This window comes from Carcharhinus amblyrhynchos, chromosome 9, assembly GCF_965287045.1.
Source record: "Carcharhinus amblyrhynchos chromosome 9, sCarAmb.v2.hapA, whole genome shotgun sequence".
Classification (NCBI taxonomy): Eukaryota; Metazoa; Chordata; class Chondrichthyes; order Carcharhiniformes; family Carcharhinidae; genus Carcharhinus; species Carcharhinus amblyrhynchos.
The window spans coordinates 60,790,461-60,811,757 of NC_137332.1; the positions used below are offsets into that span (position 1 = coordinate 60,790,461).

The following is a 21,297-nucleotide window of genomic DNA, read 5'->3' on the forward strand; positions in this document are numbered from 1 at the left end:
CTATGGATGTTAAGCTAACCAGCCTGTAGTTACCCGCCTTTTGTCTGCTACCTTTTTTAAATAGTGGCTTAACAGTAGCTGTTTTCCAATCCTCCGGCACTTCCCCAGAGTCCAGCGAATTTTGATAAATAACTACTAACGCATCTGCTATTACTTCTGCCATTTCTTTCAGAACCCTGGGATGCATTACATCTGGTCCTGGGGACTTGTTGACCTTCTGTCCCGTTCGTCTACCAAGCACTACCTCTTTAGTAACAGTAATTGTATTAAGGACCTCATCTCCTACCAACCCTCTATCTTTAATATTCGGTAAGCTATTTGTGTCCTCCTCCGTGAAGACCGACACAAAAAACTTAAAGTCTCAGCCATTTCCTCATTTCCCACCATTAAATCCTCCCTCTCGTCCTCCAAGGATCCAATATTCACTCTAGCCACTCTCCTCTTCTTTATATATTTGTAAAAACCTTTACTATCATTTTTTATATTTAGAGCTTAGTTTAGTTTCATACTTTCTTTCCTTTCTTTATCACTTTCTTAGTCATTCTTTGTTGTTTTTTAAAATTTTTCCCAATCTTCTAATTCCCCACTATTGTTAGCTGCTCTGTACGCATCGCTTTTTAATTTAATACTCTCCTTTATTTCCTTCGATACCCACGGCTGGTTATCCCTTTTCTTACAGTCCTTCTTTATCACTGGAATATATTTCTGCTGAGTACTGAAAAAGATCTCCTTAAAAATCCTCCACTGTTCCTCAGCTGTCCTACCAACCAGTCTGCACCCCCAATCTACATTAGCCAATTCCGCCCTCATCTTATCATACTCCCCTCTATTTAAGCAGAGGACACTTTCTCGCCCTTGATCTGCATCAGAAATTCAACCATATTGTGATCATCCGTCCCAAGAGGATCCCTCACAAGAAGGTCCCTAATTCTACCTGCCTCATTACACCGTACCAGATCTAAGACAACTTGTTACCTCGTAGGTTCCGTAACATGCTGTTCAAAGAAACTATCCTGACAGCATTCCAAGAACTCTTCCTCAAGCCCACCGCATCCAACTTGAGTCAACCAATTAATATGCAGGTTAAAATCCCCCATAATTAATCGCCATTCCGTTTTTGCATGCATCAGTTATTTGCTTGTTTATAGCCCTCCCCACCTCAAAGTTATTATTTGTTATTAAACTTAAATTATTTGTTATTAAGTTATTAAACTCCCACCTCATAAGTTATTAAAGGACATAGCTGCTAGGCTGGGTCCGTACCAGGTGGTGAGGGAACCAGAGGGAAAAACATACTTGACTTCACCCTCACCAACCTGCTGCTGATGCTTCTGCCCATGATAGTATCATTAGGAGTGACTACTGCATAGTTCTTTTGGAGATTAAATCCCATCTCACATTGGGGATATCAGCCATCATGTTCTGTGGCACTACGCTGACTCTCTATCACCAACAAACAGTGGCAGCATTGGGTACCATCTACAAGATGCACTGCAGGAACTTAACAAGGTTCCTTAGGCAGTGCCTTCCCAACACACAGCCACAAACACCTCGAAGGACAAGATCAAAAATCTGGAAACATCACTACCATCTGGAGGTTCCTCTCCAAGTCATTCACCATTTTGACTTGGAAATATATTGTCATTCCTTCAATGTTGCTGGGTCAAAATCCTGGAATTCCCTCCCTAACAGCATTGAGTGTACCTACACCTCATGGACTTCAGCTGTTAAAGATGGCAGCTCATCACCACCTTCTGAAGGGCAACTAAGGATGGGCAATAAATGCTGGCCTTGCTTCCAACAGCCACATTCCGGAAAATTAAAAAAAATTCAGGTTAAAAGAAAAGGCTAAACATCAATTTTTCAGATGAAAAAAAATCAACTTAAAGTAAATTTAATTATATTTAGATAAAGGAAGGCAAAATGTTTAAGTTTCTATGCTAAATAATTAAAAGTTTGAGATAGTATTTTTAACAAAGTAATGTCAAAAATCTTACCTTTTGAGATTACTGTTCATGGGCATGGAACCTCTACTAATTCTTCTAGTACTTGGGTAATTCATTGAGATTTTTGAAGATTTCAGAGGTGACATTGATCCCTGGCTAGTACTTGAAGAATTGACTCTGTTAGAGCAGACAACAAAATTTAAAAAAAAAACTCGAATTAACGTAGTCAAAAACTGAGTAGTTATTTGCTCTGATTCAATGCATTCATTTTTCTAAAACTAAACTTCAGGATAATTCACATGATCTTCATAATAAATAAGAACTTATAAGAACAAAAACACCAAGACCAAAGGAACTTCCCAGCCCTTCAGTTGCAGGCTTGCCCCACAGCAGAGGAGATGAGTCCACTGTTGGGATCTTCTGCTGAAATTAATGGCAGCTTGCATGGCTTGCTGGCCCTGATTTGGAGAACCCACTGTGGGTTTGACTGGAAGATCCTGTCAGCAGGATGGGCTGGAAAATCCTAGTCTAACGAGTAAGATAGTTTTATTATTTGAAGATTATTTTCTAAAAAAAAAGCAGTAAAAGACAGTCTGTTGAACAATCCATGGATTTTTCAAAATTCTAATTTGAGCTCGATAAAATGTGATTGAGCCATTAGCTTATTACAGAGTTACTGGTTTAAAAATAAAGCTCAGAGAATATCCACACTGATTATCTGGTTATGATCACATTGTCCTGTGGTATCTTGCTGTTAAGTTACTAACATTAGAACAGTGACTTCTACAGTACTTCATTGGCTACAATGCACAAAGGTCTCACAGCAATAGTCTAAGGCAACTAACCACCACCTTCTCCAGGCCATTAAGAATAGACAATATTTACAGTTTGTCAGCTTCATCCATATTCTGATACAAATATAAAGATATATATTTCAAAATCATCAACTGGCTCACAAATCCACCTCTAATCCATTTTTTAAATAAATAATGCCAAATGGAGGAATGCCTGGTCTTTCTGCAAAAAACACAATTCATAGTAATGAAACTTGAATTTGTATAATGCTTTTGGCATAAAACCACTTTGCTCGTAGCTACTTAAAATGGGCCACCTAGACAAGAAGTAAGACATCTGTTATGTTAGAAAACATGGCTACAGAATGGACACCAAGGTCAAGAAAGCATATCAAACACAAATGATGGATCTACTATGATGCAAATAAGAGAAATGAACAAAGGAGAAAGTCAAAGGAATAAAACATTCAGAAAATGTTATGGGTTGAGGACTTTGCAGGGGTTAGTGAGGCAGAACCTTGTAAGGCTTTAAAGACAAGAACAAAGATTGTTAATTTAGTATGACAGGAAACAGGAAGCAAAAGAGATCAACGAAGGTGGACGTCTTTGGTCAAAGATTGAGAATGTGCGGAATAGGAAAACAACATTTTGAACAAACTAGGAATTGAGGGGAGAGCATGAAAGGAAAGCTAAAGCAAGGAATTTGTATAGTCAAATCTGGACATAAGAGGCATACAAGGACTTCAGAGTCAGAGGGACTGAAGTCAGCATGTTCTATCAGAGGCCATCAGTGTAGCGTGAATTTAAAGCTCAATTCAGGATTACAAAATGTCAATCTCGTAGATAGTTCCAGCAGAATAACCAGGGAAGCAATTAGAGATAAAAGAATAAGAAAGTATCATCCATGCAAGGCAAAAAAGCTTCACTCCTTTTGATGGCCAGAAGTTGTAACTGATCTAAGATTTCAAACAGAGAGCAATCTGACATCATATGTACAGTTGAGGGAAGGTGGTAAAGAACTTGCCATCAGTAGATTCATGGAAGTTTAAAACCATGCTTAATCTTCAGAAGTCCTTCAGAAATCCTCAGCATCACTAATGCCAATCTGGAGTCAATTCAATTCATTCCACCTGGTATCAAGAAATGGCTGAAGGCACCGGACACTGCAAAATCTATGGACCCTTAAATGTTTCAATAATAATACTGAAGACTTGTGCTCTAGAACTTGCTGCGGCCCAAGCCAAGCTGCTCTACTACAGCTATAATACTGGCATCTACCCAACAATATAAAAAATTGCCCACTATGTCCTGTCCACAAAAAGCAGGATAAATCCAACCCAGTCGATTCCCTCACCATTAGTCTACTCTTAATCATCAGTACATCAATGGAAGGAGTCATCAACAGGGCTATCGTTAAGGATGCTTAGCAATAAGCTGTTAACAGATGCTCAATTTGGGTTCTGCCAAGGTCACTCAGCTCCTGACCTCATTATAGCCTTGGTTCAAACTTGGACAAAAAAGCTGAACACCTGAAGTGAGGCAAGAGTGACTGTTTTTGACATCAAAGCTGCATTTGAACAAGTGTGCCAACAAGGAACCCAGGCAAAACTGGAGTTGATGGAAAACCTTTCACTGTTTGCAGTCATACTTAACATAAGGAAAATTATTGTGGTTGTTGGAGGTCAATTGTCTCAACTCTAGGACTTCACTGCAATTACCTTGGACCTAGCCATCTTCGGGTCCTTCAGCAATGACCTTCCTTCTCTCATAAGGTCCAAGTGGGAATGTTCACCGGCAACTGTACAATGTTCAGCATCGTCCATGACCTTGGAGTCATGCCCAAATGCAGCAAGACCATGACAATGTGCAGGCTTGGGCTCTTTTGGGACAAGTAACAGTCATGCCATGGAAATGCCAGGCACATTTACCATGGCTAATTCACCTAACCTAAACATCTTTGGACACCAAAGGGAAATTTAGCATGGCCAATCTACCCAACAGGCATATCTTTGAATTGTGGAAGGAAACTGGAGCACTTGGAAATGAAATTTCATTGCTTTAATTATCTTTGGCCAGTTAAAAGTTTTAACTTTTAAAGAAAAATAAAGAATTCAACTCATTATCCAGTGATAAATTTTTTGTGGTAACTTGCATTTTCATTTAAAAACATAGTTAACCTGGAAAAACCACAAAATTTAAACATGTCTGCTTACCTGAAGGGTTGTGAAGGAGATCTTGAATGAATTTTCATATCATCTAACCTATAAAATAACAGTTAATGAAACTTAAAATATATTTTCAGAATAATAGAAAAATTAAAAATTCAAATGTTGCTTTGTTCCAAGCAGGAAAACGGGAGCTACTGATCATTAGTCTCTACTAAATCACTTAACTATATTATTTTTGAAATTAGACTGAGAACAGTTCTTTGATCATCACAATGTATACAGTAGTCACCTTTGAAGAAACATTAGCAAACATGTTAAGGATAGAAAATGACATCATCTGTTCCACTTCAATTGTGCTTCTTTATGCAAATTGTAACAATTTTTCTAAAAAAGAAAGTGTGACCCTACTTCAGGGAATAAGATGAAAGGACAGGAAAACAAATTATTTGTACAGCTGCTGCATTTTAACAAAGCATTCAATAGTGCATGAAAACGTATTATTTCCTGAAATAGTTACAATTTTAAGTAACTATCTTTCCCTTTAAGTGGTAGACGGCAAAACGATAAAGGAAAGCAGCATGCACTTAACCAGGAAATGGTATTAAAACTTTTAGAGAATGATCCAAGTGATGGAATTATTCATAGCATCTTAAACTTGACTTTTTTCTGTTCGTAAGTTTTGTATCATGGACGATCATTGCAGTCATTCTTAATCTTAAGTACTCAGTCTCATGGACTTGATAAATTACATATGAATTCTATCCACAGGGAAGGGTGGAGGACAGGGGTGTTACATTCAGACAAGAGTTGTTTTGGATCAAAAAAACAAAATGCAGGAGCAGAGTCACAGTCTAAAGTGGTTGAACTGACATAGTGGAGGATAATTTTTTGAACTATGAGGTTGGAAGCTGTGGAGGGAATATCTTCAGAGGTGACATGACATAGGGCATCCGAGGAATCACAAATATGGTTGGAAAAGACTGGTTAAGAGGAGAGAGGATGGAGCCAAGACAGGAAGAAGGGAGTTCCATGGATCTGGAACAGACTGATACAATGGTCTACCAGGGCAATCCTATTCGTGGATTCTGGGAAGGAGGCTGAAGTGAGCTCTGCAGGGTTGGGGGACAATGTTACCAAACCTGCTGACTAGGATGTTGTCTGGCAGACTGATGTCCACTCAAGAGGCTAAGCATCAGCTCTCAGGCACTTCCTCCTACATCATGACCTCATGCCTAAACATCTAGCCATTGGATCCAAGACTTGTCACTGACCTTATCACTTCTGGAGATATTGTTACATATTCCTTTTGGAGGTCAAAGGTCATTATGGCCCTTCCAGGCCTCCAACGGAAAACTTGGTGGTATCTCGCAGTCCTTTGCGCACAAGTGCATCTGTGAGATTATGGATGCCTTGTACGATAGGGCAGGCAATTACATCCAATTTGATGTGGGCCGGGTCCAAGAGGATGCTCAAATTGCAGGCTTTGCTGACATCGCTGGGATGCTCCATGTGCAGGAGACTATTGACAACACGCACATCGTCCTGCAGGAACTGGACAACCATGGGATACCCTTCATCAATCGGAAGGAGTTCCATTCACTCAATGTCCAGATAGTGTGACTGCCTTCTGAACATCATGTATGTGCATGCCACCCAGGCAGCATCCATGATGGCTTCATCCCGTGGAGCTCGGACATCCCCAGGCTAAAGGACCACCTGAGGCTGCTGGGATGGCTCACAGGGGAGCCCCTAAGGAGGAGGCAGATGAAAATGCTTTGGAAGATGAGGCTGAGGACGAGTGGCAGCTTCAGGGCCTGGAAGGACTGAACAGCAAGAGATGCCCTCATCATCACAAGGTTCTCCCAATAGGAGGCATGGCATCACAGCTCTAACATCCCCCCAACCTTTGCACACCCCTCTCAATGGGCCCCACTGACATCATACCAGAGTGATATACCCAAGTTGGCCATGTTAGCATGTTACTGGCCCAGACAGGTGGGTGATGACAACTTGTTATATGCCACATTGTGATGCTACCCTGGTGCAACACAAGTCTGATTTCTACTTATTCTGACTGCTCACTGGCACGTGCAGTACAGTGCCTGGAACCTCTATGCTACAGTCATCCTTGTGGGAGGCAGATCACAAACACCAGTTACAACTGTGGGGTGCAATATTAATTAGTGAATTTGTAGATTGACGATTCCCAAAACCGTAACCAGTGTTTGCCTTCACCTGTGCCTTCTTGGTGACCCTGCTATATCTTAACTTTCGGTGGCCTACTGCTACATCTCAGTTCCCCTCCAGGATGCACATCAGGAGGTAGAAGTGGTCAGCTGTGTTACGTGTACCGTGGCCTGTGAAGCCCTCGGCGGCAATTCCTGGGACAGTTGGGACGGGGGGGGGAACCAGCCAACTTGAGTGTCATGGATGTACAACTCATCAGCCCGCTGGCTGGGAGATGCATCGGTGTCAGGAGGCTCTTGGGAAGGAGGGAGGGGTTGGTTTGAATTGGAAGGGCTGGAATCTCCTGGGTGGAAGGCTCCAGCACTTTCTCCTCCCTGGGAGTACTCACTGAACTCCAGAGGCCTCTGCATCACCTGGCTCAGCCAGTCCTGGAGGCCAACTGCATCTGCACCATGGCGTGCAAGCCCACAGCAATAGTCCTCAGTCTGCTCCATGCTCTGGATCCCCTCATCGCTAGACCTCCAAAGCCCTGGCCCAAAGCTCTGGAGCCCCTCAGCGACAGTACTCGGAGACTGAGCTAATCTCGCAAAGCCTGCAAATATTACCTGCTGTGACTGGGCCATTCTCTCAAGGTCCGCAGCCATGGTCCTCTCTGTCTCAAGTATGCTCCAGATGCCCTCAGCCATGCAAGCCCCTCTGAGACTTGGCCATGCCTTGCATTTGGCCACCCATGGCTACCACTTCCTGCCCCAAGCTCTCCACTGTGGTCACTACCCTTGCAGTGTTGGCCTGGGCACCACACAAACGTCAGCACCATCTCCTGCACCTGAACAGCTGTGCAGTAGTTGGAATGTTGCTGATAGCCCTTCCTGCAATCCCTGGTGCTGCTTCTGAATTTCCAGCTGATTTGGGAGAACTGATTGCAGCAGTCCTGCACCTGACTGGGGACCAGCCGTTTCCTTAGCTCCTCCTTTCTGAGCACTTGGATGTTCCTGCCTCGACCTGATGTACTTCTGCAGCTGTGAGATGCTCACCAGAAAGTGCCCCAGAAGTTTTATCACTAACATGTCCCACTAAGATGATTGTATCTGCATTTGTGGCTAGTGTACGTGATATCTGTGTTGACTTGTAGGTGTTTTGGTCAGTGGTTTCTTTAGGGTTTTCCTCAGACCTTCCCTCCAGGGTATCGACTGATGGCCTGACTTTATCAGGGTCATCTGAGAAGAAAAGACATATGATTCAATACAAGGGAGGGACAAATATCTGGGCAGATCTCAACTTACTTCAGAAAGGTCAAATGACTGAAGGCTTTGTGACTCCTCACTTCTGTGGTGCACACCAATCTGGCTGGCAGTCATGGCTTTATTTTTGGCCTCCCCGATAGGCATGATGTGGAGATGCTGGCGTTGGACTGGAGTAACCACGGTAAGAAGTCTCACAACATCATGTTAAAGTACAACAGGTTTATTTGATAGCAAACACCACTAGCTTTCAGGGCTTTGCCCCTTCGTCAGGTGAATGGGGAGTTTGATCATAAACAGGGCATATAAAGGCACACACTCAGTTTACAGAATACTGAATAGAATGCGCGTCTTTTACAGCTAATCAAGTCTTTAAAAGGTGCAGACAACGTGAGTGGAGATAGCATTAAGCATAGATTAAAGAGATGTGCATTGTCTCCAGACAGGACAGTAAGTGAGATGTTGCAAGCCCAGGCAAGTCGTGTGTGCGGAACTTGGCTATCAGTTTCTGCTCAGCAACTCTGCACTGTTGTACGTCGTGAAGGCCGCCTTGGAGAATGTTTACCCGAAGATCAGAGGCTAAATGCCCGTGACCGCTGAAATGTTCACCAACAAGAAATGAACTGTCTTGCCTGGTGATTGTCAAGCGGTGTTCATTCATCTGTTGTCATAGCGACTGCATGGATCTTGGGTTCATATTACACTATTTGTAACCCCCATGACTTGCCTGGGCTTGCAACGTTTCACTTACTATCCTGTCTGGAGACAATACACATCTCTTTAACCTATGTTTAATGTTATCTCCACTCACGTTGTCTGCACCTTTAAAGACTTGATTAGCTGTAAAGACTTGCATTCTAAGAAGTACTCTGTAAACTGAGTGTGTGTCTTGAAATGCCCCGTTTGTGATCAGAACTCCCCACTCACCTGACAAAGGGGCAAAGCCCTGAAAGCTAGTGGCGTTTGCTACTAAATAAACCTGTTGGACTTTAACCTGGTGTTGTGAGACTTCTCCCCAATAGGTCAATGGCACGTCCCTCAAGCAGAGTGAGAAGACACAAATTGGGGAAAAGAGGGGGGTTGAAAGCCTGGTGGTTGGAAAGTTGTGGGGTGTTGGGGATGGGAGCAATCGAGTGGCATATGTCAGGACCTTGTCTTGGCAGCCCTTGTTGAGGGCTCATGACAGGGTATGGTGTCAGAGAGGTCAGGTGCTGAATGCTAGGGAGTGGATCGGTGTGGACGTTGCAGGCACGACGGACACTCACCCCTGCCACCTGAATGTGGTTGTTCACTTTCTTGCGGCGCTGGCTGCTGGTCCATATCAATGAGCAGGCACTGAACCACTGCCACTGCTAACCAGGTCGCATTGCTAGCTCACCCTCTAGGTCTCTGACTGTCTCTGGGGAAGAAAATGGCTCTCCTCTCCGTGGTGTCCAACCGCTGCTCAATGAGGTGCCATCTTCCTGAAGTGACAGATAGTGCATTGTTGGTGTTTAAGTGCAGCTCCCCCAATTCATGGCACACAGCTGTGACCACTTCAGATGAATCATACAGCTGCTATGTCCATGCCGGTGTGATTCGCATGGAGGCTCTTTCATTGCACTAAGTGTTGAAAGATGTGCAGCATGCCCAACAGACTGTGCAGAACATTCCTCTTGCTGGTATGATGGATATTATTTGGGTAAATTCCAGTCATAATGTAGAAAAATGTGAAGTTATGCACTTTGGGAGGAAGAATAAAAGGTTGGTACATTGGGCAGATAGGTGGCAGATGAAATTTAATCCTGACAAATGCGAGGTGATGCATTTTGGAAGGAATAATGCAGAGAGGAACTACGTGATAAAAGGTAGACTGATTAGGAGTATAGAAATACAGAGGGACCTGGGAGTGCAGGTTCACCAGTCTATGAAGGTTGTAACACAAGTGGAGAAGGTTGTGAGGAAAGCTTATGGAATGCTAGCCTTTATAGGAAGGGGTATAGAGTATAGGAGCTGCCGTCTAATGCTTCAGTTGTACAGAACGTTGGTTAGACCGCATTTGGAGTACTGCGTCCAGTTCTGGTCACTTTACTACCGGAAGGACATGGAGACTCTGGAGAGGGTGCAGAGGAGGTTTACCAGGATGTTGCCTGGCATGGAGGGACTGAGTTACGAGGAAAGGTTGGAGAAACTGGGACTTTTCTCCTTGGAAAGACGGAGATTGAGGGGGAGACATGATAGAGGTATATAAGATACTGAAGGGAATAGATAGAGTCAATAGTGAGAGACTGCTCCCTAGACTGGGTACAATTACGAGAGGTCATGATCTAAGGGTGAGGGGGGAGAAGTATAATTTGGATGAGAGAGGAAGGTTCTTCACGCAGAGGGTCGTGGGGGTATGGAATGCGCTACCGAGTAGGGTGGTGGAGGCAGGAACGTTGGACTCGTTTAAGGTTTACTTAGATAGACACATGAGCGAAACGAGGATGGAGGGTTATAGTAGGGGGTATTAAATAGGGTAAGAGCCTCGGGAGACACCGGAAATGCAGACTTGTATGTTAACGTTTTTGTCTTTTTATTCCACAGGTGGAGGTCCACCTTGTTGTCAAACGAGGGGCATGCACACGGTGGGTCGTGCGTGGGCTGCTCTTGGAGGTTCCGGGAGTGGCCTAGTACTTCGTGTCGGTGTGTGTGCTTGATCCTGGACCGGTAGACGGGCGCCACAACAGCTCAGTGACTAGCACTGCTAGCTGTGCAGATACATGGATTTGGGCCTGTGTCTGTGGGAGTTTGCGCATTCTCCCTGTGGTTGCGTGGGTTTCCTCCGGGTGCTCCGGTTTCCTCCCACACCCCAAAGATGTGCTCTTAGGCTGATTGGTTTACCAAATTGACACTATTCTCCCCTGAATCTGGCTAAGTTAGGGGTTCCACTCATAGACACGCAGGGTAGAATATGTGTAGGAGGATGCGGCGGTGCGGGCTCGTTGGGCCGAAGGGCCTGTTTCCTGTGCTGGGTTGTTTTTTGTTCTTTGAGCTGTTATTTAAATAGAGAAAGACTGCAGAAAACTGCAGTGCAGAGGGATTTGGTGTCTTTGCAAAGAAGTCAGAAAAAACTAGCATGCAACTTCAACAAACAGTAGAGAAAGCAAGTGGAATGTTGGTCTTTATTTCAAAAGGAAATGGAGTATAAATATAGAGAAGTCAAAACCACCCAACATTAAAAAAACCTTTGCATAGTCATCTTCCACCCCTTAAACTGAAGTTCCTGCAATGTCCGGAACCTCACAGATAATTCCAACAGTGACAGACTGGAATGGTACACTGCTACCATGCACAGGAGCTTAGGCAGTCCTCGACTGCAAAAGTAATGCATGGCAACTCAGGTATCCCAGCCACTGCACCTCCAACCACCAACTGCCTAATCTATGTCAGAGAGCATAGGATTGGACCGTAGCCCATGTATTGGGCTCCTCAGAACTCATTTTTAGTGCAGAAGCAAGTCATCCTCGACCTTGGGACAGCCTAAGCAAGAGAGTTTCGCTTTCACCGAACACTGACCTTTATTCTCCCATTAACACATTCTGCTATCTTACCGTTACGCCATAATCAGCACCTTCTGTAGCCCTTCACACTGCCATTAACTTTTCCTCTTTTGTGTGACCTACGCAATCTCTCCAAGTTCCCACCGATCAATGGCCTTCTACTCTCCTCCAGATGTTCCACCCTCTTATATAATACAATCCATCACATTTCTCCCGTGTGTTAGCTCTGAATCATATAAACTCGAAAGGTTACATTTTTCTTTCTGCACAGATGCTGCCAGATTTTACTGAGTTTTTGCAGAGTTTTCTGTTTTATTTCCTTCATCTTTTATACAAAAAAAGGCTTTTCGTTTCAACATTCATATGAACAATAACAGTTAATTAGTCTATAGCCTAATAAGGAAAAACACGCAAGAAAGATTAAATATGGTGTTCCAGGAACAAAGATTTAAATAAACTATGAGCACATCAAGGTTCAGTTAACTCAGGTTTGTACACTAGAATAGAAAGACAAGAAACATAGTCCTATCTGATGGACAGGGAGGAGAAGTTAATAAATTTGCTCTTTCAAAAACCTTGTTTGATTGGTTTCTTATTGCTCATAGCTGAAATAATTAAATACATTCTGATTTGGAAAAAGATTTGTTGTGACCAATTGAAGAGGTGGAAAAGGAGGAAGCCAGCTCATCTCTTCGCACCTGATCGTAACAATTATTACACAATTGCTCGTGTTAGCAATACAGAATGCTGATTTAAATTTATTTGATAGTATTGAGCACAAATAACATTTCCTTGAAATAGATTAAAGTTTGTTTTAAGTGACAGCAGTTGTGAAGTAATGTATTTTACTAGGAAGAATAAAAATCCATCAGTAAATCTATAAAGATATTGCTTAGATAATAAGAATCTAAACAGGGGAAAGGAGCAAAGGAATGCAGGAGTATAGATTCACAATCAGTAAAACAGGTGCGGCAGATTAACAGAGGCCATTTAAAAAAGCAAATTAAGCATTAGGGGTTAATTTCTAGAAGATGAACTGAAAAGCACAACCTTGGTTAAGTCATGTGAACAACTTTGGCTTCTCTAAAAAAGGTATAGAGACAATGGCAAAACAATTATAAAAAGGATGATATTGGATCTATCCTCATCAGGTAAAGGCTGAACAGGCTCCCTCTTTTGTAAAGAGTCTGAGAAGTATCTGAAGTTCAAGATTATGAAAGGATTGGAAAATGTTATAAAAGCAAAGGTGGGTCCCCCTCTCAGAACTAACACCAAAACACCCAGAGAGTACCACCACGTCTTATAATCTGTAAAAAAGCACAAGAGAAGTGCTGTGCCTGCTCTTCAGTAACTTCTAGTAATTGCATACAAAATAAAATCACTGGCACTAAAATCAACACAACAATTTATTTATCTAACTAACACTGAGCAAATTAACTAAACTATTAACTTACTGAATAAATCCCTTCTAACTATTAACTATTCCTGAATAAAACAAGATTCTAATGGTATGCTGTTTAAATAAATACAATTCTCACTCATTAACAAAAATGGAATTTAGTCACTCTCTAAATTACAACTAGGTATTTTTGTCTTCTGGAATATTCCGTTTTCTTTGTTGATTCTTCTGTCTGGAACTTCTTTCTTCTATGGCACCTTTGCTAACTAGATGGTGCTTCATCTAAGACATAAATGGAGCTATGAGAGCCAGCGATTATCTCTCTCTCTCAAGCTGAGACTGATAGCTCTGTCAGGTGGCAGTTGCTCTTTCCTCTTTGTTATTATAAATTAATAGGCTTAGATGAAGCAAGGCAACAGAAACCTCATGTGGAGCATAAACGCCGACATAGACCAGTTAAGCTCAATAGCTTGTTTCTATATTGCATACCTGATGCAATTCAGTACAACGTTGAAACTGCCATTTCAAAAACTGGTTGGCATCACATTTTACAGATGATAAAAGTTTGAGTAAAGGGACAATTTCACAGCTCATTAATTGTTTTTTTATTATACAAGGATATTGATCATTTTAGAGTTAACACCAAAATGTATGCATCTGATAGCCCTAAAAAAAAAAGCATTGTACTCTGAAGTTAGAAAATGTAAATGTCAACAAGACAATGTATTCCAAATTCTTCCCTAAAATTTCCTGAATATTTTATGCCCACTTTTAGGATTTTATTGCACATAGTTTTGTGATGAATAAATCATGTACATTACCTTAATGTTCCTGTTGTTGCTGATCGTGGTTGTCGCCTACTCTTCAAGGCACGAAGTTTATCTCCCTGAGTCATTGAATTTGTTGTTGCTGGACTTCCATCTTCTGTGTAATTGTTCTTTAAAGGAAAAAACAGAACTAAGTGCTCTTTACATTTTGTGGGGGAGGCTTTAAATGTAAAATAAAATCACTTTAACATAAAAGAAGACAGCAACTGAACAGTGTTGGAGATAGTTGGAAAGTGGGGTGAGGGAGTAATTATCATATCAGTTGATTGCCTGCACTGTGCAGATAGTTCAGGTTCTAGTTTGTGGTCATGAATAAACAACACCTGGGACTGAAACATGGAATGACAGAATAGAGAACAAATAGCATTGCCAATTACCTTGATAATGGAGGTTTAACTCTGGGAATATAGGAACAATAATATCCTATTTAGCCCCATAGTACAGTTGTCATTCATTAAGATCATGGGATCATTTTACTTCCCCAGAGCAAGTGGCCGATTTGCCTTTTTGGTAATTTATTTTGTACCTATGCAAGAAGTTTTAGTGAAGTATATAAGGACACCCAAATCCTCTTGTTCCTCCACAGCTCCTAATCTCTCCAAGAAAATACTCCAATTCATCTTCCTCACATCCAAAGTGGATAACATCGCATTGAACTCAAGTCTACCGGTTTGTGCAGTTTACATTTTTAATCATCCTGTTCCATCTGCACAACCTACTGTGCAATGTAACTTGAGCCATTTGCAAACTTGGTGATGTAACTCTATTTCTTCATCCAAGTCATTAACATACTAGATTACATAAGATCCATCAAGATCCCACAGACCACCACATGGAATCATGGAATGATAACAACTGTCAGAGAATGTTCACCCCTCTTTTCCCAATTAATCAAATTCTTAAACAGAATGCTGTGATGTGGAACAAGGACTTTTCCCAATCTGAAAATTAGGGTGTGTATTTAAATGCTTTTAAAATACATATCTAACCACAAGATTAGCCAATCACTGAGCAGCCACAATTCAATATTGCCAGCTACATCCTCTGTATGTCCTGTATTACACTGAGGGAGATGATGTTCTAGGGGGTGTATGCACATGAATAAACATACAAAACAACTCTTCGGACAAATGTAAAGATATGAATTACGTGACTGTTGTATCATTTGTTTATATTATTATATTTCTTTAAGTGTCAACTCTTTGGCTAGTGGGCAGTACAAGATGCTAGCTGATGTTACTATTTACTCTGGTTTACCAAAAGGGGTTTTCTGATTGCCCTTCCCCAATTAGCAATTCATACTACTTCTTCCTGTTGCAATTCATACTTCTCCTTCCTGTGATATTCCTCAATTGGTAATTCATACTTCCCCTTACTATACCTTGATCGATACATTCCAAACATATTAATTTTTAATGCTATTGTTTTCAAAAAAATGTTTCATAAAAATATTTGAGCCAATCTGACTCAAATGTGATGTCATGGCAGGTGACAAATGCATCTTTACATTACCTTACAATTTCAAGGTTTAGACCAAGGATGTCAAACACATCCTGTGGCTCAGTTTCACTGTGCTTAGGATGTGCTGTCTCTCCTGGAATGGGACAGGAATCTTACAAGCATTGTCTCTAATAACATGGCAGCATTACATGCTACGGCAGCAGCCACCCCACACAATGATGTCACCTTCCCATCAGCGGAGGACTAGCACCTACGACGACGGAGGAACAGAGCAAAGAGATGTGAGGGCTCAAAGATGATAAAGTATGTAGGGAGAGAAGACTGGGGGGTCAGATCAATTGGGACTTGTGGGAGGGTAAATGGAGAAAATGGGAGAACCAAGGAATAGATATTTGGAGATGGGAGCTTGTTGGGGGAGAAAAGACTAGAGGGCAGGGATTGAGAGATTAATGCCTGTGGTTGCAGACAGAGATAGATACAAAAGTAGCACTGAAGAGATGATAATAACTGGGAAGAGTCCAGGGAAACGTTTCTGTGAAGTTTGCACAGCACAAGCTCCACCTCATGTATTTTGTAAAAGGATCTTGAAGCAGGTTCCTCTTTTTCTCATTTAAATTAATCCCACACTGATTTCCAATGAACAGTGAAGACCAATATGATATGAGCCATATCACTGGAACACATCAGTGTGCGCAAATAACACTTGCTGAATGTGGTCTCTGCCATATATCAAGTTATTGGATCAAATTCACTTTCAAAATGAAATTTAATACACCGGATATATACAAAGTACAGCAGTGACAGATTGACATTGGGAGGTATTGAGATCAAGTCTAATGAGTGTTCTGTTGGGAAGGGAACTGTGACAGAAACACATATGCAAGACACAGAATGCAAATGAGACAAATTGAAAGCATGTGAGAGACAGACTGTTTAAGGTCATTTTCAAGGGTACAAAAAGGGAGAACAAAATAGAGCAAGGCACAAAAGCTCATTTTTAGGAAAAAAAGTCAGGATATAAAGTTTTCCATTCAACAGTTTATTGAATAATTTATCAAAAGTAGCCAATGCAACAAATATGGCAAATTCATTTCTGCAACTAGATGCATTTCTGAGGGAAGAGGAATAAAGTAAAAAAGGCTCATTTGGACTTTGGGCCCTCACCAACTATCATTCCATCACTAGTCTCAAGGTGCAAGAATGTACCATATTACTCAATATCATACTCATTGCTCAAGACATTCCCTATTTAGTTAAACTAGTCTGGTTTTCCTAACAACCAAAGAGCCCTAGTCAAGATCAAAAACAACGAACTAGGCGCAGGAGTACGCGACTCCATCCCTTAAGCCTGCTCGCCATTCAAGATGACCTTGGCTTATTTGATTGTAACCTCAACTCCACATTTGTTACCTACACTCAATAACCTTTCACCCCCTTTCTCATCAAGAATCGATCTAGCTCTACCTTAAAAATATTCAAAGGCTTTGACTTCCACCACCTTTTGAAGAATTGACTTATGACTCAGTGAAAAAAAAGTCTCCTCACTTGTCTTAAATGGATGACACCTAATTTGTAAACAGCGACCTCTAGTTCCAGATTCTCCCAACACATCCACCCTGTCAAGACCCCTCAGGATCTTATTTGTTCAAATTGTCCAAACTTCAGTGATACAAGCTTAGCCTCTCAAGACAATCCACCCATTCCAGGTACTCGGCTAGTAACCCTTCTCTGAACTGATTCCAATGCATTTACATCCTCCTTAAATAAGGAAACCAATGATACTCCAGATGTACTCTCAACCATGCCCTGTGTAACATAAGCATAACCTCCATACTCAATCCCCTTGCAATAGCAATACAATTTACAAGGATATTGCCTGGATTGGGAGGAATGCCTTATGAAGATAGATTGAGGGAGCTAGGTCTCTTCTCCCTGATGAAGGTTGAGAGGCGACCTGATAGAGGTTTATAAAATGTTGAGAGGTACAGATAGGGTGGATTCTTGGAGGCTATTCCCCAGGGCTGAAATGGTCGCTACGAGAGGACACAGGTTTAAAGGTGCTGGGGAGCAGGTACAGAGGAGATGTCAGGGATACGTTTTTCACTCAGAGGATGGTGAGTGAGTGGAATTGGCTGCCATCGGTGGTGGTAGAGGTGAACTCGCTGGGGTCTTTTAAAAGACTTCTCGATGAGTACATGGGATTGGGAGTTATAGATGGTTCTATGGCCTGGTAGGTATGGATACGATCGGTACAACTTGTGTGCCGAAGGGCCTGTTTGTGCTGTAGTGTTCTACGTTCTATGTAATTCTATTACTTTCCCAATTATTTACTGGACCCGAATGCTAAGCTTTCATGATTAATGCAGAGATTACTCAGCAATTGCTCATCATTTAGGATTCTTTTAATCCTGTCAAATGGACAATTTCACATTTGCCAAAATTATACTCCACTTGCCAGATCTTTGCCCACTCACTTAACCTAGCCATATCCCCTACGGACTTTTGTTATCAGCAAATTTATCAGCCATACCGTCGGGAACTTTATCCAGATTATTTATATAATTTGTAAAAGGTTGATACCCTTGCATGGATCCCTATAGCACACCACTCATTTGTTACACATTGCCAACCAGAAGATGATCCATTTATGCCTGCTTTGTTTCCTAGTTAGCCAGTCTTCTATCCATGTCAATATGTTACCCCCTAATACCATGAGCTTTTATTTTCTACAATAAACTTTGATGTAGCACCTTATCAAATGCCTTCTGGAAATTTAAAAACGGTACAATCACCAGTTTCTCTTTATCCTTAGCACATATCACTGCTGCAAAGAATGCCAATCCTTTGATTAAAATTGAATTCCCTCTCTCAAAACATTGTCAACTCTGCTGGGTTACCTTAAAGTGTCTTAACAACATCTTTAATAATGTTCAACATTTTCCCCGTGACAGATGTTAAGTTAAATAGCCTGCAGCTTTCTGCTTTTGATCTCCCTTCCTATTTGAAGGATGCAGTCGCATATTGTTTTTTTCCAATCTAATTGAACCGTGGCTGACTCTAAGGAACTTTGGAAAATTAATACCAATGCATCAGTTATCTGATTAGCTACTTCTTTTAAAACCCAGAGATGAAGACCATCAGGCCTGGAGGTTTGTAAGCCTTAAGCTTCAACAATTTGTTCCTAGTGATTGTAATTTTCTTGGATTCCTCCCACCCTTCCTAATTTTCAGCTATTTCTGGGATGTTAAGTGTATCTCCAATAGTGAAGACTGATGTAAATGTTTATTCATCTGCCATCTTATTTTCCATTAATTTCTCAACTTCACTTTCTGTAGGGCAAATGCTCACTTTGTTAACTTTTTAAAAAGTATCTATATAAACTCAGCTTCAAAAATGAGAAATATTACCAAGATTCTGGATGGGTTCTGTGGTTTCACATTAGTTGAAATGGCAGGAAATCGCACCCAATTGCGTGTGCAGAAGTTCATAGTTCTGCACAGGTGAGTATTTCTCCAAATCACACAGTGGGTCAGGAACTGATTCATCTGCCCAATCGTTATCTAACAAGATCAATGGTCTAGGTGCTATAAATGCCATCTGAGCAGACACATTTCATTCCGTGCAGTTCAGTAGCCTGCAGGAGACCTTTAGAGATGGTTGTTGACCAGAAGGCAGGGGTTACAGCACGCTTCTGCCACTACACTCTCTAGACCTTGATAAGAGGGCAGCATAGTGACATAGGGTGGATGCCCTTTACCTCAGAGATGGCTTGAAGTATACCAGCCTCACCTCTGCAGCCTGGGAGACTACAGTAGTGGACGTCAGAGTGGCTAGCCACTGCACCTGGAATCCAGTGAAGAAAGATTATGATTGATATTAACCACTCTGCCAAAGCAAGTCAATCTTCTCCTCACTCCAATCTCATGCTCTCATCATGGCATCGTGCACTCAAAGGGCTATTTGCTTCAGGGGTCTCACACACGTACATTAGCGAGGGACATATATCTCCACGAATTAATTTGTAGATACTTTCACATCACCACTAATTCATGAATCATGTGCATACAATCCATCCTCTGCTCCTTCTGGAAAGGGCTCGCCCCACACACACATACACACAGGGCATTGCATGATTCCTAATCTCTGTTCCATCCTTTCTCATCACATTTCTTTTTTCCGTCTTCATGTAATCCAAGCTGGCCCACAACAGAAGAGAACCAGGAGAAGGGGTGGCCAACATCACGTCCACCACAAATTAGTGGAGGATTCTGTTGAGTTAGGTACGGAGGACAGGGATCACTCCAGTTGGGAAGGAGAGATTGGCTTATCCCAGCAATCTCATATAGGTGACACCTCCCAGGAGTTCATCACATCCTGACATTCATAGTGTGTCACATGATATCTAGTATTATGCATGATTATAAACTAAAACAATCTTGTCCCTCTTACAGGCACCAACAGATCTAAGCATAAGTAGAAGGCCAATATAAACCCCAGCCAATTTCAGAAGAGTAAACGGCGGAAGGCATCGAAGAACTGTCACTTGTGTTCACCCACACCCTCCAACAGCACGAACACACACCTCAGGTGAATCAGAGCTCTAGATTAGGCTTGGGGTCATCTGCACGAGAACAGCTCACTTACATCTCCACAGCAGTCAGAGGAAGGAAAGCCACTGGTTGAGTCCAAATCACATGATGAGCCTCTGCTAATGGCCATGGAGGCAATGCTGGAGATGCAACCACTGGTGGCAGAACATCAGAGATGAAAGTCAGTGAGCAAACTAAAGTGAAGGACGCAGGAATCTGTCTGCGTTCTGTTATTGAGATTCCAGCAAGCAAATGCTTCAAGGTTATTGTAAGAAGGTTGGTGACTGCCATGGAAATTTTGGTTTAGCGAGTTTTTCACTCACCATGGCGACACACTCTGGTGGAAACAATTAGTGGCTCGATGAGAAGATTTCCTTCCAGGTGCCTCTAACAGCATAAGATGATAAGACATAAGTAGATCATTCGGCCCATCAAGTCTACTCCAGCATTGAATGAGATCATGGTTATCCAATATGATAATGCTCAATTCTAATTTCCTGCATGTCCCTAGATCTTCTTAATGGTTACAAATCTGTCCATTGCAGACTTGGTCATTTTAACAACTCACAGCCCTCTGCAGTAAAGAGCTTCACATATCCAGTACTGGGAGAGAAGTAATTTTTCCTCATCTGTGTTTTAAATGGGAAACTGAAATTATGCCCTCTGGCCCTAATCTCTTCCACATGGGGAAACATCGGCACCCACCATGTCAAGCCTCTCAGAAACCTACTTGTCTCAATAAAGTCACCTCTTGTTCTTCTAAACTCCAATGAGTACAGGCGCCACCATATTTGGGATCAACATGGTGAACCTTCCCTGGATTGCCTCTAATGTCCAGTACATCTTTCTTTAGTAAGTGGACATAACTGTTCACAGTGTTCCAGGTTTAACTCGTGCCTTGCATAGTTTTTAGCAAGACTTCCCTATTTTAAAGACCAGTATTCCATTTGCCTTCCTTATTATCTGTGGAATGTGCAAGCTAGATTTTTGTGATTTATGCACGAGGATTGCAGCTTTCTGCAGTCTTTCACCATTTAAATAATATTCAGCTTCTTTATTCTTACCGAAGTGCATAACTTCACATTTTACAACACGGCTAAGTTTTTACCCACTCACTTAACTTCTATATCATTCTGTAGACCATGGCACTCTCACCGCTAGCTT

General features: G+C 41.8%; 1 protein-coding gene across 3 annotated transcripts in view; it reads right to left on the reverse strand.

Moving 5' to 3' along the window:
* The window catches only part of LOC145347869 (dual specificity protein phosphatase CDC14A-like), a 164,366-nt gene that overhangs the window by 11,609 nt on the left and 131,460 nt on the right, over positions 1 to 21,297 (reverse strand). For all 3 annotated transcript variants that reach the window (XM_080195807.1, XM_080195809.1, XM_080195808.1), the window contains exons 12-14: positions 14,078 to 14,193; positions 4,954 to 5,001; positions 1,998 to 2,123 (exon numbers count right to left, since the gene is read on the reverse strand). In XM_080195807.1, coding sequence (XP_080051933.1) covers positions 1,998 to 2,123; positions 4,954 to 5,001; positions 14,078 to 14,193 — 290 coding nt within the window. The remainder of the gene's footprint in view (positions 1 to 1,997; positions 2,124 to 4,953; positions 5,002 to 14,077; positions 14,194 to 21,297) is intronic.